This window comes from Micrasema longulum, unplaced genomic scaffold (assembly GCF_059751315.1).
Source record: "Micrasema longulum isolate JH-2025_06_02 unplaced genomic scaffold, ASM5975131v1 h1tg001339l, whole genome shotgun sequence".
Lineage (NCBI taxonomy): Eukaryota > Metazoa > Arthropoda > Insecta > Trichoptera > Brachycentridae > Micrasema > Micrasema longulum.
The window spans coordinates 336,731-363,495 of NW_028278525.1; the positions used below are offsets into that span (position 1 = coordinate 336,731).

Here is a 26,765-nt window from a genome sequence, read left to right on the forward strand (position 1 = left end):
AATTACTATTAACCTCAACAGTCGTGTGGGATTCAGATTCAAAAGCCAGAGCAAAAATTCGTTTGAAATCATTTTCTCCATTCTTCATCTCATCATCATCATCATTCCCTGTCCGCACCTAATGGTGCATGGGGCTCTGCATTTGTACATCAACCGCAGTGTAACTTGATCATTTTTGTTACATGAAGGTAAGATGATCAGACTTACGCTTCAGGCGCCAGTCCTGGGACTACGAAATATTCTAGTGTAAAAACACCCTTTTAAATAATATTTCGTATCAACCATGTCGGGAAACGAACCCGAGACCTCTTGGATGGTAGGCAAATGCACTGACCATTACACCACGAGGCCGACAAATCTCCATTCTTATTGTGTAAATTGTTTTTGTAGATCATAGATCTTGATTTTATCTGTTGAACACAATGGTTGATCCGCAGACACCTTACAAATTTTTTTTGTTGGATTATTTGACTGAAGCCGGAAATTCTAATTGGTTTGGTCGAATAACACAAAATTGTATGGGCCAAACCGATGGGAAAACTTAGTATTTAAAATGAGTTTCGAGTAAAGGAGCGCTTTCACTGCTACCCATTTTTTATTTCCTTTTCCTTTCAAATTCAAATATTTTTTTATTGAACGAAAATAACATTACAAATAAAACAATATATTTAAGGCGTTAAATTGAAAACATATTCAGCTAAGAACTTTAGAATGTGGCTCGATATTATGAAGGCGTAATACTCTCCAGTAAGTATTTGCCTCTTAAACAAAGTTTCACTGATGTAAATGACGTCGTTCTCCAAAGTGATCAATTTCAGCTGCCAGACTGCTCTTCTTTCCGGCACGACCGGAGGCAGGTCGGATCTGGAAGCCGGTAGGAACGAACGAGGAACGAGCTGACGCTGTCGGCGACACCTATCTGGAACATTAAAATTTGTTCTCTTAAAAATGGCCGAGCTCTCGATATATAGTTTTATTTCAACCGATTTGTGGGTTTGTGGTAAAGTCTCACGGATCAACGGTACAAGTTTCGCTTACCTCTCTACATTAGTTAATTTTTTTATAACTTTTTTTTGTTTTATAATAAAATTGAAATTAAAATGATTTTGTTTTAATGTACATCAAATATTTTATTAACATAAACGGCAAATCTGCCTTTTACAAACATTTATAATATTAACATATTTGGCTTAATATATTTTTTTTTTTAAACATTAATTTTAAAAACAAGATTTATAAAAAAAAAGAGAGAAAAGTTGATGAGGAATAATAGTTCAGGGCAATCCCATATTGAATTTACAATTTTGAATAAATTTAAAAGGTCTATAATTTTTCTTCTATCGTTAAGTTTTAAAAAATTTAATGTTTTTAGTAAAAAATCGTAATTTGAAAATTCATGACTGATTCTAAGTTTTAAATTTATATACCGTAAGAATTTTTTTTGGACTCTTTCAAGAGATTGTTCATATGTTCATATTTATGATTTATTTTCTCAAATTGGTTGGTTTACCTAAATTGAAATTGCCTTAAGGCAATATACCCGCTCTCATATGTATGTAAACTGTATATATATATAATAAGTGTTTAAATAATTTTTTTTTTCAAACATAAAAAAATCCTAAAACTTAATCTTCGGCAAACCATACTGATTCGGCTCTGAAAACCCTGAGTTGATGTTTATTTACACGTTCCGTTGTGCATTTGTGTGCAGTAATAAAATGCAGGCGATAAATGATAGTTTTGTATTGAATGCGGGTAATCTCCTGTCATGAAGTGACATGACACATGCGTTAGTGGTCTTTTATGACATAATGTCGAGATTTCAATGGCAAACATCAGTAAAATTACACTTATTAGTATATAATCATCAAAAAGTTTTTATTTATGAATTCACGAACTCATTCAGTCGTTCAGACCAGCGGCGGCGCCGTGGCGCATTTGGTTAGCCTGCTAACTGTGAAACCGGCGTCGCGGGTTCGATTCCCGCCAGTTGCAAAATAAAAATTCAAGAAAGATTTTTTTCTCAATTGGTCTGGATCTTATGGTGTATTTTTCATAACTTCCTTCCAAACCCCCCCTTTCCCACCTGCTGACAAGTCTCGAAACAGATTCTTAGCGGGATGATCCTTTTTATAAAAATATTAAATCGAATATAATGAGAAAGCTCGATAGTTTAAGACTATCAAACTAAGCCGAATTAAAAAATAAATTAAATATTACTCCGCACGTGACGTCACTAGTTCTCTTTAGTGAGTTGTTCTGATTGGTAATATGGCTTCCCGGAAACCGGAAATCTATCACAACACTGTATCTGCGGTTGATTAAGAAGAACTTGTAACGTAATTTGAAGTAGTTCATTTTTATTATTTTTTTTACACTTCAGAGAAACTTTGCGGTACATTTAAATACTTAAATAAAAATCTTACATTTGTGTTATGATTATATTTTTCACGATCTGGCAACATTACGCGGCGACTTCCGGCATGCGGGCGGCGAAATTGAGGCCAAGTGTATTCAAATATGATTCTACGCTCTTTCTGGACTATTCTTAATCCTATGAGCCCGATACTTTATGTATCTGGACTTTGAGGGGTAGATTTAGCGAAATGAGAACTCTCGCTCTCCATATAGTACCCAGGCTCTTTAAAGACCTGGGCTTGGAGAGCGAGAACTTATTTACGGTGACCCGTCACGATAGATCCACACAGCTAGCAGTGACGTCAGGAGCTTATAAAGCACTGACCCCCATTTGAAAGAGTATAAATAAGAACCTTCAAAACGATGTTGATCAAAATTCATCGGACAGTCGTTTCAGACTTGTGTTTACGGATGTCGCCTTAGAATTCGTAATCATGTTTGATTGTTTCTTTATGCAATAGATACCTTTGAAATCTAGTCATTAATAAAAAATGCATTGTTGTTGAGCACACTTGAACATGTTATGGAGAAAGCAGCCAGTCCTTAATTTAAAATATATATTTATATTGACGTTATCGAGTGCAGTAAGGTCAATTCTCTGTTCTGCTAAAAACAGCCAGACCGCTTTCATACAAAAAACGGTAGTAATAACCTTCTGAAAATAGTGTCGATCATAAAAGCGACATTTCTCAATTTGCAGAAAACACCCAAAAGACTAGAAAAATCTCGGGGTACTTGAAAAATCAATTAAACTGGTCAAATACATAAGATTCTTGTTTGTAATATGAAAAAAAAAACTAATGTATTCATTGTTTATCATTTGTCAAAGTCAAAAACATTGCAACTTTTGTGTAGATTTGATTATTCACTCTTTTCATAAAAGTGCTATTATCTCGGTTTCACTTTTCTATGGCTGGCTGCTTTCTACATAACTAAGTTCACTTCTCAATGAGGAAGTTTAACGGTTTTTTATTTGTTGGTAGACTATTAAACTAAGCCACATTTTTTTTTTACTTAAAGATACGTTCGTATTTATCAGCGCTATGATTTTTTAAAGTTTTGCATTTCTTAAATTAATCCGCATGTGACATCTCAAGTTCTCTTCCGTTTCTTCTCGGTTAGTTCTGCCGATTGGTTCGTTGGCGGTAAGTAAACCGGAAATCTTCCACAACTCTCTTATCATCGCTTGATTCATACGAACTAGTGACGTCGTTCAAAGTAGTTCGGTGATATTAAAATATTTGCGTGGTGTCAGGGAAATTTGCTATACAGGAGTTTTTTTAACATAGTTTTTCTGACACTCTCGCAAATGTCTCCCCGATATTGTGTGAAAAAGACAATTGCGTGTCGGACTGATGATGCCTAGCTAAAATCGACAAAATCGAGGTCTCGTATTTCCATTTTTCGCATCCCAAAGCTGACCGTGATGCTAACGAATGTGATTTAATTCGTTACAATCAAGTACTTATTTGTCTTATTTGGGAGTGTCGAATAATGTTTTAATCACCTGGCAAGGATTATTAAAACGACCGAGTCGGTATAACAGGGAACGATGGACAGATTTTCAGTTGAAAATTAAATGGCGGAAGGAGTTAGTTGGAGGGAACGCGGAGACAATCAATTGAAAAAAACAAAGATGTAGACGCTCAAATAAAAGCGAAACAACAATTTCGATGTAAATTTTTGAGTTCTGATTGTTTACATAATGGCGCGTTACCCACTGAGGTATAATAGGGATGACGTTTTATAACGATTTTTAAAAATTATGTTCCGAAAAATGAGCGTTGCCGCGTAAACATTGCTGTGCAAAACGCGTAGTACAGTAAAAAGGACTGTTTATGCCGGTTTACTGTGAATTCAAAGCTACATTATTATATACTCTTATGTCGCGTCTTTTTATCTCTGTTTCGCGTTTACTGACTACAAGGTATGCTCCGGAACTCTACATCTATTCTAGTGTATACATATTTATATCAACGACGCTACCAGGGCCCCGACTGAATGGGAAGCTAACATTTAAAATTAATATATTGAGTTTTTCTACTGATATTTCTTGGTGGAACTGCATTTTTATAATAATAATAAAAATACTTCATAGTTTTATCATTATAATTTAAAATTAAGTTTTCTGCATAGAATTAAGAATAATCCAGAAACCGCATACGCGCATCAATCAGAAGGTGACTAAACTACTTTTAAGAGTAGTTTTACGTTTTTACTCAACTCCCGGTTTGAATTCAACTATGCCGTGTTGTGTCGTTTTAAAGTGTAGAAATACTGCTGGGATCTTTAAAAAACAGGATGAGATTACATTTCATGTGTAATTAGCAAATGCATGTGTAAGTAGCAAATGCATTACTTAAAAATTGAATAATTTTTACATCTGTTAAATTGTCAAAGAAAACAAAATTTCGTTAATTTTTTTACCCTATTTTGCTCATCTAATAAGAGAACTAATAAAAATTGGGTCTCGGATTAAACAACGCCGTGGTGAACATTTGGCCAACATTATCTTTAAAACATCAAATATTATTTAACATGATATAAAAATATCCGATTTATGTCAAATAAAATTTGTTTTATATTTCAATTTCAAAGTTCATTAATTCAATTACTCTTATTAATTGACCCTTTACTTATCTACTCTGTTGTGTCAATCAATGTTTCCGCGTGCACAATAAAATTTTAGAGAAATTAACCAATTGCTTTTTTTTACCTTACATTTGTGTTATGGTTATATTTTTTCCCATCTGGCAACATTACGCGGCGACTTCACAAAAATTAAACTGAAAAAAGAATATTTTATGAACTGAATTCCATTTTTCTTTTTTTTTTCAATTGCTTTAATTTGTCAAAAGAAATAGTAAAATGTAATTCTTCGGCACGGGATTTTCCAGTGAGGAATACATTTAAACCAAGTCATGTATTTTTTATCAATGAAATGCTTCAAAGGTTCACTTCAATATTTTACTGTAACTGGCCTGGCCAGAAGCGTAAGATTGATAACTCTACATTTATGTTACAGAAAAAGTAAATACTCTCAATTTTGTACAACAATCCACTGCCCTATGCACTATTTGGTGTGGAAAGGGTAATTCTGACGATGGCTATTTGCTCCGGCAGATCGTAAATTATTCATTTATTGCAATTTATCACGGCGGGCGGTTGATTTAAAATAACTAGACCCTTATAGAAAAAAAATGCACTCAATATTATGCTATGCATATGTTTTTGAAAAAGTGCTGTGGGACTCTTTTACTGTTACATACCCAGAAAGCTCTTCATAAGCGAAAAGAATAAAACATACTCTAATTTAAAGCTAACAGTATTTTAATATCGTCCGTTGAAATTGATTAAATCAAATGACTTTGCAGTTTTTAAGTCACTTTATAAAACTGCGTGTCATTTGTTTCCTTTCGCGAAAAAAAATCAATCAAATTTTCAGTACTCGTTGGATGACCGGTGACGCGTCAAGCCCTGGGCCTGTATTACAATGGGAAGTTAACAGAGTTATCTTTATTTGTCCATAAAGAAAAATCAAAGTTTACCTGCGAAAGTGTAATCGAACACGTACCGAAAAAAGTCATATAAATAGTTTTGCCAATTATTGTAAATTGAAGATAACTCTTTATTATCTTACCATTGTAACCGGGGCTCTGATGTCTGAAACAAGAATTTATAACACCACATTAATGTTTTTTTTTATTATATGTATTTTTTTATTGAAAATAAATTTTTGGGTTTTTATGATTTACCCAAATATTTTAATTTCAGGGACATTTTTAACGAGTTGACGAGTGAGAAAGTGGACTGCGGTATTTTATTCGCGTATAAAATAACTTATTGCGATAATTCCTCCATTTTAAATGTTAAAACGGCAAAAGGTGGACTCCCGTGTTTTATTATCCTCTAAAGATATGATTATCTGTTAACTGTTTTATGACATGAAATATTTATTTAAAAGGGTGTTTTTTCACTAGAATGTATCATAGTCCCTGGACTGGCACCCGGAGCGTAAGGCTGATCATCTTACCTGTTTCATCTAACAAAAATGATCGTTGTACGCTGCGACTGGTGTACCAATGCAGGGTCCTTTGCACCATTAGGTGCGTAAAGGGGAATGATCATGCTGATGTTTTTTTTTTGTGAACTGTTTTTAATAAAAATCATTGATAATATTGGCGCGTTTTAAGTATGAATCACTCAAAAATATCATTTACAATTACGTGTGAACTTAAAAAAACAGTTTTAATTATTTACATTAGAACATGTGGCAATATTACACATTCGTATTAACTTCCGTTACATAGAACGTGTGAAAATTCAATCCGTAGAACTAACTCATGAATATATTATAATTTCTACTGGAGGGTACTTCATTTGACTGTATAATGTTTTACTAGATTGTAACTTTTTTTTGTAGCACAGCTGTTCATAGTTTTTGATTTTTCTAACATGACGTAAACCAGATGTTACCGTCAATGTCATCTCACAAATGGAATTTATTGCAACTGAGAGGGAAAACATTTTTTAAATATTTTTTTTATTGGTTCATTAAAAATTTATACAACACAAAAAGGCATATGAAAATAAAAGAAAAATAAAAACCCGCTAAACCGCGAGACCGGCTTGTCAGAGGTTTTTATAAATCAAAAAATTGTGTAAAAATAAGGGGGTGAAATCCAGTCTTTTGTCTACGAACATTTGGACAAACTCTAATATTGTAATGAACAACTGGTCCAAGAAGAAATTTAAAAATTGGAAAATTGTTTTCAGGCGTTGCCTAGTATGTGAAATAATTCAGTCAGATGAATCTCTTTACAACAATAAAGGTTTCAGCTCTTAAACTTCACTAAAATCAACAGATGGAAGAATTGAAGAAATATGGATGTTTAAACATAGGCAAAATGGTGAATGTTACACAGTGTGTAAAGTGACCACTTAAACCAGCCAATGACAGGTCATAAGCCCTGTAAATGCCTAGACGTCCATATTCCCTTATTTAAGGTATTCTCCATCCCTGTTGTAATTTGTTGAATTATGACACTTCGTATGTCAAAATAACACCATAAAATCAGTAAGACGTTTGATACAAAAAAAAAACTTAATGACGATGTTCAGTGTTTTTTTTATGTATTGTATTATCAGCGCTATGATTTCTTTAAGTTTTGTGTTGTCCTGATTGGCGGGTTGGCTTCCCGGTAACCAAAAATATATTACAACACTTTTTTGTTGGATGATTTCGAAAACTAGCGACGTCGTTTAAATCAGTTAATTTTTATCAAAATCAATACGATTCATTTTTTTTTTATTTTCGAAAAATTTCAGAATTGAATGCTATTTTTAGGGCGCTTTCAAAATTTAGGAATTTTTAATATCTTTAACCTGTAAGCCTAAACTATTAAATATAAACTCTTTTGGAAGGAAATATGAATGTTGAGGCAATGACACGGTTTTTGACCTGTCATTGGCTGGTTTAGTTGGCCACATAACACATTGTGTAACATTGGCTATTATTTTTTAAAAATATTTATACATACTTCAATATAGGTATAATTTACACGCTTATTGAAATGTCAATATATATATGAATAAACAAAACAATACGAAGACACTACTCTTCATTTTGAGTCCAGTCCTATTAAGAGTGATCGAATTTCCGCGCACGCGCATTAAGGTTCACAGCGTTGTCATATTGTTCTACAAGACTCTACAATTCTACAAGGGATAAAAGCATCCAACTCATACAATGCAAAGAAAAAATGACCTCTATAAGATATAGCATAAAGATTTGAAAAGCGTATTATTGAAATTAGGCCAAAATTAAGAACATCTCGAGTCATAGGTTCTTATTGAAATTTTATATGGCATCATTTTCGTAATATATATACTCAAGCGCACTTTATATAAGTAATTCTATGCTATATTGATTTTAATTAGATATTTATATATACCTATGTACTATTATGCCTACTCAAAGTAAAGACATGAATTTTTGTCAGCATCCCTTATCATAATATACCCCGCACGCGCCTGTTAGGTACTTATCTAATTTTTACTTTTTCAATGTATCTTTTATTTATTTTTAAATTATTTTTTCCTGGAGACCAATTAAAAATATGAAACGTGCTTTTGTGATACAGGGGTATTCTTTTACACATGAGAGACATTGCATAACCAATAAAGACTTTTTTAAACGCAATTATACGTATTAAAAATAAGCATTGTTACAAATACTCAGATATTAATTCAAGTTAATTACGCATAATTGTGATCATAGAGGAAACACAGAATGCATGAAGAGTAGGGGGATTACAAATTGATACCTGGCAACACGGCAGGGGGATATTTCCTATTTCAAACACCATGACACTTGAACTTCCGGTCACGAGTATAACTTCCGCTAAGCGGTAAATCAAAGCTCACTTTTGGCGCACTGTCCTTTAGCATATCAAGTTAAACCGGTTTAAAATTACAGTCAAAAAAGAAAATTGAAATTAGCTCAACTTATGTCAGTAAATATTAGTGTAACCACTTACCGATTTTTTTATGTCTACTGGCTTGGAGAATTACACGTCTCTTAGTCAGGACATTCACCACACCAACATGCAACTACTAAAATACACTTTTACCGTAGTATATATTATTTAAGATTTTTTTTTTCTTGTTTCTTTAATCAGGATGTTCAGTACTGCGGAAAAATGGAAAAAAAAAGGTTTTTTTAAACGCGGTAAAAAATATAGCATTTATACCCGTATGCAAAGACAAAACTTAAGGTGAGGAATGTACATTCTCATTTCAAATGCAAAGAATAACCCGAAGGTGAAGACAATAGAATGTACTTTCCTCACCTTAAGGTTTGTCTCTGCACACGGGTATTAATGTTACAGCGAAGTTTATTGAAAATTCATGAAAAAAAATAAAATATTTTTTTAAAAACTACTTTGAACGACGTCACTACTTCATGCGAATCAACCAATGATAAGAAAGTTGTGAAAGATTTTTGATTTACGCGGAAAAATCGGCAGAATTGACCGAGAAAAAGCGGTAAGTCAACGGAAAAATCGGAAAAACTCACTGAAAAGAAGCGGCAGAGTACTTGAGACGTCACACGCGATATAATTTTAAAAATGCGAAACTTAAAAAATATCCGATGTGGTGATAATGCGATTCATATATATATATTTTTTTAAGAAAATATTTGCGTTCTTATGATTCACCCAAATTGAGGGCCATTTTCAACGAGTTGTAAATAACTCACTATTGGAAAATGGGAATCGAGTTGGGGTAGAGTGGGATTTGAACAACGGACCTTTGGTCCGTGAGTCCAAGACACTAGCCACAGGACCACAACCCGATTCAATATAATTTTATTTTTTTAAGTTTAGTTTAATAGTCTATTCTCGTAGGGATTTTGAGTTGTCCTGTTTGGTAGGTTGGCTTCCCGGAAATCTATCGCAACACTATCATTGGTTGATTTAGAAGAACTTTTGACGTCATTTAAAGTAGTTCATTTTCATTATTTTTTTCATACATTTTGGAGAATCTCGCCGTACAATTAAATTCTCTAATTTTGATCACGTGTACGAAAACATTTTTTTACATCCAATGTCCCATAGCACTGAACTTCCTCATCCATCTCAAATAGAATAAACAGTTGTAAAATGTATGATGAATGTTGTAGGCTGGAAATCCGAATGGGAAGCTTGTTTTACCCCCGGATAGTGAATATTATTAATAGGGGTAATTACTTTAATACGCATCTAGGTACTAAGTGTATCCATTTGTAAGTTGCATACATCTTTATTTTATACCCTGTAATTAAGCTAAACGCTCTGAATTTAAACTCGGCTTCGGTAGAGTACATGACTATTTTGTAACTAATTTATCAACTGCTGTAAATCAAGTAACACCGACAAGTTTGTGACGAAGTGCCCCTTATTTATTAATTCATGTGAGAGCATATTGTTTAAAATTAGGTTTATTTATTTATTTATACACTTATGGCATTTCTGACATTAACATTACATGTTATAAATGTAATAAAAGGAAAATATATTAAATAAAAATCATTTTGCCCAGTCATTTATTAATTTGGTGGCCTCCGGGGTGTAGTGGTTAAGGTTCCGGGTTCGATTCCCGGTGAGAACACAAAAATTAAAATTTGATTTTTCTCAAGTCTGTTCCGTGATGTAATTCACTATTGTAATTGAGCCCCCTGGCCTGCTGTGGTGCAAAAAAATATTTAAAAAAAAAGATTTTTGTTTTTCTTTTCTTAATTTTATTTAAAAGTACAAAATATTTTTTTATCAATTTTTTTTATATAGATACTGTTAACTTAAATAGTACTTTTATGTAATAATATACATAATTATTTTTTTCAATCGTTTAGCGTTAGGTATTCAAAATTGTTTTAATTTTTTTTATTGATATTAATTGTTTTTTTAGTTTTTTTTACAGGTTCAAAATATTTCTATGTATGACAAGACAATGTGTAGGTCCAATAAATATGTTAATAAATAATATTTTTTTTAATGTATCAATTTACATTATGCTTTACTGATATATGTATAAATAAAGATAAAATACTACATCAAAATAGGTACGTACATAATTAAATGTATTTGAAAAATTATAACAGTTTTAGGCGAAATAATTAAAGTATTCAATAGGAATTATTTTAGTGTAGGTAAGCAAAGTACAAAAGTCGTAGTGATTTATACAGCATTCAAATAATGTTAAAAAATTACTTTGGTTTTATCGCCGTAAGAATTTTCAAACTTATAACTGATAATGGAAAACGAACACATCAATTTCTCTTTACTCGTTTCCGAGCCGGTGTAGTCTGATGATTGTAGAATTTCCAAAATTATTCTGTCTACCATACGCCTGCAATTTAGACTGCAATCTTGTACATCTATTTTAACTTTTTCTTACTACTTAGTACGTTTCCCGGAAAATTTGGGTAATTGTCAGCGAAGAGCACGGAGAGCTCTTTTATCGGGATGATACGGTAATGGAGAAGCGATACCAAGGAAAATGGAGCCCATCTATGCTAGCCGATTATTGTTAGATGCTGCAGAGATACTTTCAAGATTCGTACAAATGCAAATCAGCAGCAAAACGGATAAAATTAAGTTTATTTGTGTAGTACTAGTTTTGCTATGAAATAATTATGTTATGAAACTTTGTAAAATAAAACCCAACCTCCAACGCGAAAAATTCTTTCGTTTTTTTGTACAATGCTTTCCGAAAAATGCGTTTAAACTGAAGGGACAACACATTCGCCAAAATTTGTTTTGTGAATTTTTTTTTATTATTTCCTTAAAACAAAATTGTATAATATTAATCAGAAACCAATGCTTCATTTAAAAATAAAGTTCACTATACCGATATTGCCGACTCAACAAGAATATACCAAAAAAAATTCATTGTCTACCGTTTGACAATTTATTTATTTATTTAAAAAAAATTGTTGACATTAGTTACATTTTTTATTACATAATATATCACTTTATTTATAAAAACAAAAAAAAATCACATAGGCATGGCCTGTGCGTGGGTATACTAAATCTAGAATTCATTATGAAATCTATGGTGTAGATGCATTTATAAAAACATTAAAAAGATATAAAATAATAATTGAAGGTTACATTCTGGTTTCAACTACAAACTTATAAAAAAATTAAAAAAACATGCAAAGTTTTTGGCAGAAATCCCATATTTCGGGACAGGCATAGTATAACATTTTACACTTTTACAAAATAATCCATCACGAACGCATATAACGCCATATTACTCTGTCTTAACATATATACCTTGCTTCTTTGCTTTATTTATTTAAACATTTAAAAAACCCATGTTTATTTATTATCATATTATATTACATACACAAAATTATAATGTATACAAAGTTGCCTAACTAGGGTTATTTACCCCGTTCTAAGACAGTAAAAAAATTATAAAAAACAGTAATCAATATATAGAAACAGTTATAAAGATATAGGAAAAAGTAAAAAATGGAGTAAAAACATAGTAAAAATGTAGTAAAAAAACGAAGCAAAAACATAGTAAAAACAAAGTAATAAATGTAGTGAAAACATAGTAAAAAACATTAAAAATATATAAATATGTACATAAAAATATTTTAAAACTCGGTAAAATGCGAAATAAAAACAGAATACATAGTAAGAAACATATTTATTGTAATAGTAAAAATATATGTTTGTGTATAGCAAAAAGCATATTTAAATAAACATAGCAAAATACCGAGAAATAATATGTCTGTAGTCATCATGTGCCTGGTAGGGCATTAAATGAGACCAAATTTTCTAGTATTTAATGTGTGTTATCATTGCACTGCAGAACTCACATCTAAAAGTTTCAGAAAGGTTCATTCTAGCAATGCGTTTATTCTATCTGCAGTGTCCTGTGTGAGCTTTAGTGATAATCATCACTGCATTTCGTCTTAGTTTACGAAGGAAAATTACGAGAAGCACATTCGGGTATCCTACAGTAGACAGTAGAGCTCTGGACCTATTGAGGCTGTCTCAACTTTCAGCCTGCCCAAATCATGAACTGATTCGTTACCTTCGATATTTGGGTGTTCAGGTACTCACATCGATCATCGTCGATCCTGCTAAAAGATTTTTTTTTAAATACAAAAATCTACTAAAAACATTTATTTCGTTATCTAATTTGTTGTTGTTGTGTTGTTTCAGATGCAAATGGAGCTCAAGAAACGTCTGGAAGAGGTTCGTCTTCTGGAGTCGAGAAAGTCAGCTCGGCTAGCTGATCAGGATACTGACTTTGCCAGGCTGGCAGACATGGCGGGAGATCGCAAAAAAGGACTTGTTACTCATAACATAGACATGCCAATGCCTGTCTTCAAGTAAGTGTTTACTTCATATTTAGTTTAGAGCGATGAATGGAGTGTACTGGCTTTTAAATAGACATTTTTTCCCGCCGAGTAAATATCGTCATGATCGTAGAACAACGGCGGATGTGCGAAAAATGCGACATTGGCTTTCTTCTACATATGATCTTGAAAAGGTTTTAGAAAGTCTTTATATTCCAGATTTTAAAAAATATGTACATAACTAACCCAAGTATTAAACGATATAGTTGTGTACTTATCAAGTTATGATATAACGTCAAAAAAATGGCCCCTGCAAACGCCACATGTCCTATGTGATGCATAATATGTTAACGGTATCCCATCAAAGAAAAATAGTCGTTCGGAAATACGAGTAATGTTTGAAATACTAGTTTCCACATAGAGAATCTTCAAATAATATTCGTAATCTGCAAGCTGGTTTTAGTACTAAAAAAGTTGACCTGGATTAAAGATGTAAAATCTGTTTTCTGCTAGTTTTGTCGTTCTTTGAGAACGGGCTGGGCGCTGGGCGCACTTCATAGATATTTTTTGTACGAATATATAAACGGTGGTGGTGATTTTTAATAAATAACAATTATTTAATTTTTTTCACATAAACATATTTACCATAAAACATTATTAAAGAAAGTTAAATATTATGGTAAGCTGTGCATAATCGCTTATTTTGACAATTTACCCATGCTGTGAAGGTATAAGTATTATATATTTGTGTCGATTATATTATGAAATTTATATTTTGTCAGTTCGCGTGTTAAAAGCAGTTAGAATTTCTAATATTTTAATGTAAAGTGTATACCCGGCCATGGTTCTATTTTTGCACAGAATGCACTATTTAAACGGCCTGCTATTTCAATATGGCCTTTACTTTAGCCAGTTGCAGTGGAGCAAATAACTTGCTTCCTCAAGGTTAAATTGGACAGAAATTGCAGCGGAAAATTACATAAATGCACGAAAAACTTGCGTGCTGCTGTAAGAAATCGACGAAAAATCTGGAACACTCGCCCTCGCAATGTTTAAAATGTTTTTAAAACTCTAATGTTTAACAAAAGGTACAAGACGTCTAATTTGATATCTAAAAAAAAATGCGTTGAGGGATGTAAATCCAGTATTTTTCTACAGCTCTGCAATTATTACCGTATTTGGGCAGAATATCCCAATTATTCTATTAAAAAAGGGGGGTTTGTGCTATATAAGATCGTGTTTAGATCTTCCGGATTTTCGTAGATCTCTTTACCATTAACACAGTGTAGGATAAAGATGGATCAGCATGGGTTAGCTCGAAGTCCTATAAATATGTTGATCGCGTTTATGAATATATTGTGTACCATTATTAAAATAAATAAATTGGCCTAGTCTGTCTTTGCTAAATAGCTTTATGTTATTTTTGTTCAGTTCCTTGTACCTACGTTTCTTCGTGTATCTATCGTAATTGACTTGGGCCGTATATATACCGTATTTTGCGGATAATAAGACGCATTGGACCATAAGACGCGCCCCGATTTTTGGTTGATTTTTTAGAGTAAAAGTGCGTCTTATGCCCCGAAAAATACGGTAATAAATAATATTTAAAATAGTAATTTTAATATAATATTTTTAAGTCTCTCATTATGCCTTCAAGTATTCAAATATCAAGATGCGCTGCTTCGGAGTACCAATGCAGTGCTCTGAGCACTACTGGGAGCGGATATATAAAATGATGATGATGAAGAAAATGCTTAAAAGCGTGATGAATAATTCTAAAGATTTTTCCTTTCAAAACGACAAAAGCATATTGGATTCGCGGTCGGTTTTCGAATCGCTTATTTCTATAGCAACATAAGACTCCATAAAATTGAAGTTTTAATGCATTATATTATTATATTATAACATAAAGTGAGTCAGTTAAGTGCATTCTATAAAATTTGATTGACTCTCGTGTTCAATATGGCAGTGACTTGTGGTTATCGAGAAAAGGAAGGAATATAACATACAGATATTTTATAGTCGCGTTCGTATACTGAAATAGGAAACTTAAGCCCAGTTGAATCACGATAAGTTACGTTAAAAAAAACTCAAAAGTTTATTTAACTAAAGTGTTTTTTTTTACGCAACCCGCTTTCTTTGTCTTAAGTTGCTAATCGGCCTCGTGATGTAGTGGTCAGCGCATTTGCCTACCATGCAAGAGGTCTCGGGATCGATTCCCGACATGGTTGACATGAAATATATATTTGAGTTTTCTAAAATTAACGAAATACGTTTTTTGTTTTCTTTATTTTTTTAAAAGTTTTTTCGACAGTACTTGAAGTTCTTCTGTTAAGTAACTTGAAAACCTTATTTTATAATTTTCTTCACCATGTTATATTATGTATGTGGGTGAATGTGGATGTGCGTGTGAGTGAGTGTGCGTGTGCGTGTGCGTGTATATGTGTGTGTAATTATACATGCGTGCGCATGTATGCTCATTTGCATGCATATGTATATGCATTTTTTTATAAAAAAATGTTTTATATACCTTAATTTATTTTTTGGAATATATGCGTATTTTGTGCTTAAATTATTAATATTGTAATCCCACAGCAAGCACAAGAGGTTGCTTCTTTTTTGGTGTGGTATTCCGTTTCGTTTTTTGTGTTTGTACTTTTGCTTTATTATGTATTTCTATTTTGTTAACATGTTGTCACTTTATATGATATTTAATAAATAAAAAAAAAAATAAAATTAAAAAGGCTCCACTATCCATTTTTTTATAGCCTTTTTAAAGATTTTCTCATTACTAATTGTTTTGGTGCGAACTGACCTTGGTCGAAATGAGCCAAATTTTTCTTGATTTTTCCACGCAACCTATTTTGTTCATTTCGGCGAAAACGCAACAACTTGTATCAGCTTAAGTCATTTCGTTCACGTGCTTGTGAAACGCAATGCGTTTATTGAACAGTCGAAAAACAGACAAGACGTTATTAAAAAAAGCGTATCACAATCTGTCAAAAAACAGCACGAATACACAAACTGACTAGAATTTCATTGCTTGAGATAACGTGCATAGGTGTAACAAAGACTGAAAGATAAAACAAGGAAAAATGTGCAAACAAAAGAATTTGATCGATACATCAAAATAAGATCAGGCAAAGACAATAAACTGATTTGCAATACGAAAACAAAAATGAACGCTAATTGATAAAAAAACAAAAGATGTGGTCCAACCTTTCTCAAACTCAAATAAATAGGTTTACTGAAATGATTCCATTATGGCTTCACTATAAATTCGAGGTTTGCTTTTCCAATTGTCCTTTGATCTTTTTCAGTCATAAAAAGAACAAAGAATGTAGCAAATGAAAGTTAATGTTTCAAGTTCATTGTTCTTACTATCTAAAATGTCGTAACAATATATTAGATCGTAAATATTATAACAATAGGTATTCACATATTCTTTATTATCTCATCTGATATGCATTTACAGTTGCTACATATGTATATTTTTTTAAATAAAATCGATAATCAGTTCTGATCGATAACGTATGTCAATAAAAAATCATTTTGAAGTAATATTTATTCTTGTAAATACATTTTGTGCAACTCTATCTGCATAACAAAATGGCGGCGTTTGATGAGTTATAAATGTTTCGCAATCATCGACATATTTGCATTTATTTCTTCGTTTTCTGAACGACCTTTTACTGGCTATATTTTACCTAGGAACGACATTATTATTGCGTCCTATTTTCCGAATCTTTTGTTGCACCGAGTTTATGACTCCATTTTGTTTGCATTGCAGAAATTTGATTTGGTCGTTACTTTTCTCCGGTCTCCCGTCGCTAGGCCGCCATGTTGGCTTTCTAAACGTCACTTGCATCGTAACACGTCTATGATTATTTAGAATAAATTCGAATGCCGCACTTGCTCCAGTTCCATAGACAAATTTAATATAAAACTAGCCGTTGATGCGAGGCTAGAGTTTCACTTTTATGTAACGTTTTTTACAGCCCGGCAGAACGGCGTGTAATTTTCAGTAAATTATTCAATTAACGTAAGTAAAGTTGTACTTACATATTCCTAGTTGCGTATTCCAACAATCGCTAGTGTGAAATTACCCCCATATTTACACAATTAGCTTTCTTCGATTCTCGGTAAATCATTATACACCCGTTTCAAATTACAGAAGACTAGAACGAATTGAGTCCGCTCGTTGTCCATACTCTTTAATCTAACTTGTCTACTCGATCGTACATAAACTTCAATTAATGCAAACCTCACATTCTAAATAATTTCTTAGAAATAGTTTTTCTGGCGCTGTCTTGCGGTCATATCTCGCAGTGTCAATCGATCGAAAAATCTAAATTGCTAAATAATTGTGGTCCAGAAATTGGTTAGACGTAGCTTTTTGATACGGCATTTTAACACCGAAACGAATTCCAAAACTAACTTCAACTCATATCTAGAAACTGAAAGTTAGTTGAACGCTAGTAAAATAAATAATGAAATACAATAAAGTAAACGGCGAACATACAGTATTCATTTTATAGCTCTGGTGTTAAATAAAGTACTATGTTTAAAATGTTAAGTTCTAAGCAACCTTCCTTTTAAGGAATTATGAGTGAGTGTACCTGATTTTCTCATGATACAAATAATGAATCGGTTTTATGTATGTAGCATTCAGGTTTTTTATTGTTTGTTTTTCCCATTCTTGCTTCTATCTGTGATATTGTTAACAAGCATCTGTAATAAGATTTTCAATTATTTTGATACTTCATTTGTATGTAACTATTTCATAAAGTTTATATTTGAAGCACTAACTTTGTGGTTATTCACTATAATAAAATAAATAGAACAACTGGCTTACCGGCTTACTCCAAAAATGATGATATAAAATTACCACCCATGTAAGAAAAAAACACTTGATTTATTGGGTCCACGTGTAGTATTTAGTGAACATGATAGAAATAAAATAAAATGGAATCAATTCATTAGTTTCGTAAACCTTGACAAAGAAGCTTGTTTGCTTTGAAACCGGTAGGTGAAAAATAAAAATTAGTGGTTAAAAACAAAGTTGTTCTATTTATTTTATTGTAACTATTTCAATTCAGCGGGCTTGTTCTGTCACAATTTCGTTTCGTAAGTTCGTTCGTTCGTTATATATCTATCTTATTCTAACGCAATCAAACCCGTATTTCGCTCTCGTCCCCTTTATATGATACAAATGAATTTACGAAACGAATTAGTTACAAGATTAGGCCACAGTTCTGTTTCAGTTCAGTGCCGAAAATCGGCGTTTATTGTTTATAGTAAATTATACAATATGTTATGTTTGCAAAACATTGAAAAAATGCACAATCAAGTCAAATTAGATGTAGAACAGTAATGTAAAATTAAATTATAAGCAAACGTATTAGATACTGTCTTTTTTTCAGAGTAATAATTAGAAAAGCCATAGAACAAAATCTATTGCATAGAACAAAAGCGTTCCGAATTGTTTGGTTTTAACAATATTTTGAGTTTGTCCAAATTTTTGTAGACAAGGACTGGATTAAACTCCCTGGGGAGCTGTTAACATTAACATATTACAACAGAGATGGAGAACATTTTAAAGAAGGTAATATAGAAGTCAAGGCATCTACAGGGCTTATGACCTGTCATTGGCTGATTTAAGTGGCTCTGTCAGGAGACCCCCCTGTCACTGAGTGTTGCCAACCCTCAAAAAACAATAAACCATAACCCGTTATGGTCACATTGCACTTATCTTTTTAACTAGCCTCATACATAGTATCTTATAACCCCCTGATTCTCTTCTTTAAGATAAGTATATTAAAGTTTATTACTACTACTACTATCGCGCCTTTTCCCTGTAGGGGTAGGCAGAGAGAATGGACCGCCACACACGTCTATCCTGGCATACAATCCTAGCCTCTTCCACATTCATACATCTTGTCATACATGCCCTTCGGTTCTGTCTGCTTTTGACATGACCAGACTTAAGATTTTGGTTTATCTGATCATGCCGCGTCTTGGTCCTTGGTCGTCCTCGTCTCACGTTGCCATTCATTTTCGCCATATATACTTGTTTTACCATTCCTTCGTCATCCATTCGTTCTACGTGACCAAACCATCTCAGAGACCCTTTCTTAATCTTATCGATTATACTTGACTCAGATTTACACTCTCGCCTGATTTCATCATTCGCAACCCTGTCATACATTGATTTCCCACACATTCGTGTGAAAGAGATCGCATTTCAACCGCGTTCACTCGGCTTTCAACTTCCTCTGCCAGTTCCATGTTTCACTTCCATACATAAGTGTTGGGACTTAAACTCCGTTGTGCACTGCCAGTTTAGCTTCGATTGACATTGATATTAAAGTTTATTATACTTTTTATACCATAAAGCCATTTCAAAACGTCGGTATTTTGTCTGCAATAAGCATCTTGCACTAGTAACTCGCTCTTTCGATGCACATACAAGTTCTAACTCGAACACTTCTTATCTTCCCGTCTCATGCAGCCACTAATTGCAATATGTCATCAGCGGCGTCCAATACCCTCAAATACGTAATAAGATTATTAAGTGAAAATTTTATCAGTTTAGAAACTACAGATTGCAAACATTTGATGAAAACGTATATTTTTAATTTTTCTCAATGCATGGCTTGGACACGCTTCAACAATCTACTTCAATAAATCGAGTTTGAAATATTCCCAAATGAAAGTTTTCAACAATGTATCGATAAAGCCAGTAATATGTATCAGTCACGCATTCGCTTTTAATTACTATTCCTTACCCATTAAGTAAACGTATTATTGTAGTTTTTGTTTGTTTTTGGCAACTGAAGGGGAAAAAAATAAACTTACTGTTCTGCAGAATAGGTATGAGAGTAATTTTGAAAAAAAAAAAATACACCAGAATAAAGTTGATACTGAAACAAGCAAAAATTATGACAGTACGTCAACTTATATATTTTAATGTAATGTTTAAAATGATTAATGGTTATACCTCAAAAGAGTTGACTTAAAAGGTTTTTTCTAATCAATGTGAACATGTATATAAAACAAGAAATTAACATGAAGTAAGACTACCATTTCGTAGAAAAACAAGTACACAGAACTCATTGATGCACCGAGCTGTACAGTTATATTATAAGGAAATACTATTGGAAATAAGAGAGCAAAAAAATATTATTTCATTTAAATGTCAATTAAAAAAACATGTGTTTAGCAGATAAATTTTAAAAGGTAATCTTATTCGTGTTAGCTTTATAGAAGTTTTCTTTTTAAGTGTACGTATATCGTTTGAAAAATGTTAATAATTAGTATATGTTTTAATCATAATTAGATATGAGTTAATATTAGGACATTCATTTATTATGTTTGTACTATTTAGAGACAAAATAATAATAATAAAAAATATTTAAAAAAGTCAAACTACGCAATGTAATTCATTATAATAATTTATGTATTTGCAAAAAGGATAAATATTTCGTCGCTATTCAGGTAAAAACTAACCCTAAAAATGTCAGTTTTTAGTTAATATGCCATTGGAAGCGTAAAGTTATGTTCTTTAAGAGACAAACGTCTCCAAGGTAACTTAGAAAAATAATTGCGTGAATTCGAATTATTTGTTTTTCACTATGTCACTTAACATTATTAGGTGTTTATTAATTTTTTTTTAAAAAACCATAATAAAAAATATTTTTTTAAATAAAAAATAATTTTTAACCGCAACATTATAATAATAATTACTTTCATCTGTTGATGTTTGCGAAGTTAAAGAGCTGAAACCTTTATTTATGCGGATGAGATTCATCTAATTGAATTATTTCACCTACATACTAGGCAACGCCTGAAAATCTTATTTTCTCCATTTCTATACTTCTTCATGGACCAGGTGGATTTATACACAGTATGTAAAGTGGCCACTTAAACCAGCCATTGACAGGTCATAAGCCCTGTAGATGCCTAGACTTCTATATTACCTTATCTTAAATGTTTTTCATCTCTGTTGTGATATGTTAATATAAACAGCCCTAGGGAGTTGAATTCAGTCCTTGTCTACAAAAATTTGGACAAACTCAAAATATTGTTAATAATGATTTATAATATTTGCTTCCTTTCACTTACTCTTAAACTAGCTTGCATGGTCCAGATTATAAACAAGCAAATGTCACTCAACCAAGTTTTAGCCACCTTGCCTTATTAAAAGCCTTAAAACCATTTTTTTGTTAATAAAAAAGGGAAATACTTGAGTTCTTATTATTTTCTCAAATATTACAATTTTCAGATCATTTCCTAAATGTCGTAAATAACTTGTGCTGGAAAAATGGAAATCGAGTTGTGGTTTAGTGGTATTCTTCGGGCCTCGGACCTTTGGTCCTTGAGTCCTCAATACTAACACATATTTAAAAATGTATCAAAAGGAAAAGTTACCAATGGAATTTATTAAAAAGACATGAATGAATTATGTTAAAAACGCAAAAACGTAATTTTTCCTTGGTCTCCAAACTTTCAAATTCCATTTGTCAAATGAGGATAGGGCATTGCTTTACGAGGACTCACCTTGTAAGAATTGGTGTCTTTGACTCCCCCATTTGCGATTGTCGTTTTGAAGAAGAAGATCTCAACCACTTTTTCTTTGTTTGCCCAATAAATGACCAAATGCCAACCTTTTTCAAGACTTTGGCTCCACTTATTTCTCTTCCTACTAATATCCAACTCATCTTAGCGAGCAGGAATCCATCTATATACACCTATTTGCTTAAATTTTTGAAAAATAACGGAATCGATTTGTAGTGCTCGACTAAGGCCTATTGTTGGATCGGTTACACGGTGCCAGTAGCATGAGTATGGGTAGAGGATTGATCTTTTGTTGGAGGGATTCTCCTTTTTAGTTTTGAAACGAGAAAGGAAAGAACTTTCTCGGAACTGTTAGATTTACATATGTTTATGTTGCTTGCAGACCCGACGTTTGGGCCTGGTTGCGTACTGCGAACCAGTTTGTTTATAATATAATAATGTTTTTTATGCGGGTAGGTACCCCATAATTTCTCCTCTTTTCGTTAAAGATGCTGGTCTTTGTGATAAATTGAACAGTAGAAATTAACCAGATAAGTCGTAGAATTACATCAGAATCAATAATAATTTCAATACGAGATATGGCGTATTTTAATTGCCAAATAAAGGAGTTTAATTCATTAAAACATCAATGATGATGAACGGCACTGTTATGCTATCTGCATAAGACATAATTTAACCTTAAAATAACTAATTGACTGTGAAGCTCAACGCTAAATAGTTAATGAGGTGCGCCTCTGGTGTCGAATTGTTGCTATGCAGTCTAAGCATGATAGCAGCAGTTGGATGCAATCCTTGCGCAAGTGCAGTTCTTGCTCAACTAATTCAGTTGAGGTCGCACAATTATCTTTTTAACTTCTAACTCACGATTCGCCCAAGAACTGATTTCATAAATCATTTTCGCTATGGGTTTGTATTGAATCCCATAGTAACTGCACGTTCGTGTCGTGGCGGGACCGCCATTTTATACAATGTTCCGATTCTAATGTGTCGTGTCACTTGGATTGTGATCTTGGATCAATAATTCTAAAGCGATAAATACTTGTCAACTTCCATGCGACAAAATTAATGTCAAAACACATTTCACCTTGTAAGAACGCTTTATGTTTGAAATAAACTACTTTACTGTACACATTTGTAAGAAATACAAATCACAAACCAGAGCCTACAATACATCATTAATTGAAAAGTTGTTTGAATTCAATTAAGATAACGACTTTTATTGATTCGCACCGTTTTATAGTTTAAAAATAAATATGCCAAATGAATATTTCTTTTATTTTGGTGACAATATTAATTTAAACACATTTTGAGCTTAAAAATTATTTAAATTTATTTCAACAGAGAGGGAAAACATTTTCGAGAAGTGAATATGGAAGTCTAGGCATTTACAGGGCTTATGACCTGTCATTGGCTGGTTTAAGTGGCCACTTTACACATTGTGTAACATTCACCATTCTGCCCATGTTTGAACATCCACATTTCCTCAACTCTTCCATCTGTTGACTTTTGTGAAGTATGAACAACTCCCTAGGGAGAAAATCCAGCAAGTCTGCAAGCATTTGGACATAATCAAACATTGTTGAATTACTACCTGGTAAAAGAAGAAGTATAAAAATTGGAAAATTGTTTTCAGGCGTTGCCTAGTAGGTGATTTGGTTCAGCCGGATGAATCTCACCCACGTGATAAAGGTTTCAGCTCTTTTACTTCACAAAAGTCAACAGATGGAAGAGTTGAAGAAATATGGATGTTCAAACATGGGCAGAATGGTGAATGTTACACAGTGTGTAAAGTGGCCACTTAAACCAGCCAATGACAGGTCATAAGCCCTGTAAATGCCTAGACTTCCATATTCACTTCTCGAAAATGTTTTCCCTCTTAAATATGAACAACTCCCTAGGGAGAAAATCCAGCAAGTCTGCAAGCATTTGGACATAATCAAACATTGTTAAAAATTATTATTCATTTACATTAATTATTACTAAAATTGATGTGTGAAGCACTAACTTTGTGGTTACTAATTATAATAAAATAAATAAAAACACCTTTGTTTTTACCACTTTTTTTTTCTACCGACCGATTTTAAAGCTATACAAGCTTCTTTATTTAATTTATTTCATTTATTTATTCAGATATTTAGAACATTACAGAAAAAAGACCCAATTCATTCTAAATACAACAATAGATCACAAATTACAGTAGATAGTTATGTTATTAAAATAATATAACAAAATGTAAAAAGAAAAATTAAAAGTTAGAAAGTGCTTTCCTGAGGGAAGGCCCACTGTCGTGAAATATGTCGACATCTGAGGCGATGCGATTAAGTAGCAAGATTGCTCTACCAACCGGCATAACCATTGGCAGGTTGGTTCTGCATCGCGGTAGGTAAAACAGTCGATGCAGTCTTTGTCGAAGATAGTTATCAGGTACGATCAGACCTACATCCATCAGAATTTCCCTCCCCTTTATCAACTAATCAATCGTCATTTCCTTTCCGCACCTAATGGTGCATAGGGCACTGCATTGGTACATCAATCGCAGTGTATCTTGATATTTTTTCGTTACATGAAGGTTAGATGATCAGTCTTACGCTTCAGGTACCACTCCAGCGTCTATGAAATATCCTAGTGTAAAAACACCCTTTTAAATAAACATTTCAACCTTGTCGGAAATCGAACCCGAGACCTCTTGCATGGCAGGCAAACACGCTGACCATTACACCACGAGGCCGACAAAATGGTAAATAAACAAAATACTAATGAATTATATAACAACACAACAACAAACCATCACGCCGTTTCCCCGTAGGGGTAGGCAGAAAGGATAGAACGCCATATCACTCTATCTTGGCATACAGACCTCGCTTCCTCTACATTCATACATCTTCTCATGCACGCACGCCGATTATTCCTACTTTTGACATGTCCATCATCAAGTATTTGATGGACTTGATCGTGCCATGTATTTCTCGGTCTTCCTCGTTTTCTGCATCCATCAACATTTGCATCGTAGATCCTTTTAGCCGTTCTTTCGCTGTCCATTCGCTCTACGTGTCCAAACCAACGCAGCACCCATTTCTTGATTCTGTCAATAATGCATGTCTCAGCCCTACACACTTCACGGATCTCGACATTTGTGCACCTATCATACATCGTTTTACCACACATTCGCCTGAGGGATCGCATTTCGACAACATTCAACCTGCTTTCCTTTTTTATTTTATCAATGTTTACTAAATATTACATGTGGAGCTAACAAATCAAGTCTTTTATCGATCGATGCAAAATGACGTTTATAATATTATTATGTGATTATATAAAAAAGTAAAAAAATGAAAAAATAATTTCAAATAATAGAAAATTCGGTCTGTTGCTTATCACGATTGCAAAATGTTAGTATCTTTGCGTCGATTAGTTGTACATAAAATGTCAAAGGTTTGTCGTTATTCGGTTTATCGATCGATGCAAAATGACGTTTATAATATTATTATGTAATTATTGCTTGCAGATACTGGAAGCAAGTACTGTGAAATGTGTAATAGCTAATGTCAGCCTTTGCTGGAAAGATTTACTAGCCATTTGTTGAAATTAGTGTGCTAGATTACCGGTACCTATCGTAGGGCGCCCAGCTAGCAACCGGCAACCAGCAACCAGCATCTAGCCGCAGTGAATAAGTGGCACAAGGACACCATGACATAATTCTCTATCACGCCGCGGACTACTCTCTACTCTACACATTACACATTAGAACGTTTAAATAAACTATCGTGAATCTAACCCCTAGGCGTATAGATAATAAAGCTCGTGCATTGCATCAAATTAATACATTATTATTCACAGGAAACTAGAATATGTATCAATGAAACACTTCAGCTCAAGTACAATATACGAGAGTTATTTTTAATGCGACTTGTGAGTACGTCCAAATCGAATTCTTGAACGGTAGCTTAATACTAAACGGCCATCAATATAATACAAAACATTGCCAATTAATATCTATTTAATTAACTAATGAAAAAGTTCAGTGCTACGAGAAATTAAATTTTAAAATGTTTTCTTACACGCTGTAAAAATTAGAGCATTTAATTGTACCGCGAAGTTTCTCTAAAATGTATGAAAAAAACATATAAAAATATTTTAATATAAATAAACTGCTCTAAATGAGGCCACAAGCTTCCAAATCTTAATTAAAATAGGTACTTTTAATTTTCTTATTATTATTATTTTTTCTGGAATTGTGAATTGAAATTTTCGATTTACTTTGTTTTATTTTTTATCTTGTTTTGATTACATTTATGAGCACACACTATTTATTTATGTGTTTAATTGTATTATTTAACTCTATTATCTTACTTTAAAAAAAAATATATATTTCTTTAAACTATTTTTTATGTTTATTATTTTATACGTATACAGTATTATGTCTGTACTCTTTTTATTTGATTATTGATTAAATCTAATGTCTGAGCACCCGATGACAAACTATTATTGAATAGTTTATCGGGACAAAATTTATTTTAATACTTTGTTTTCTTTATAATGTATTAATATAGTAATAATGTGTATATTTAATTAAATAAAGACTATGAAAAAAAAAAAAACATGCAAATCCTATTAATACACTGTCCCCATAGTAAAAAAAACTTGGTTTCAAACCTCAGTGTAACTTTTTAAATAAATTTGTCTCGTACTTCCTATGCTAGGAAAGCTGAAAATTACAAAGTTGCACGCTTGTCCAGAGCCAGCTGGGGGTTGTCTTTTGAAACTTCGATGGTCTATTATAAATCCATTTTCTCGGGCATCGTGTGCTATGCAGCTGACCGTTGGACACACCGATGTGAGTTGCAATATTTTAGGCGAATTATTTTAAGCGGACAAAGGCAAACTTTTCTGGCTCTTGATAGAGCATTTAGGA

At 32.7% G+C, this 26,765-nt stretch overlaps 1 protein-coding gene across 1 annotated transcript in view; it reads left to right on the forward strand.

The window, feature by feature from the left end:
• The window catches only part of Glut4EF (Glucose transporter 4 enhancer factor), a 233,170-nt gene that overhangs the window by 130,229 nt on the left and 76,176 nt on the right, over positions 1-26,765 (forward strand). Inside the window, exon 2 of the mRNA XM_088235152.1 lies at positions 13,140-13,309. Coding sequence (XP_088091278.1) covers positions 13,140-13,309 — 170 coding nt within the window. The remainder of the gene's footprint in view (positions 1-13,139; positions 13,310-26,765) is intronic.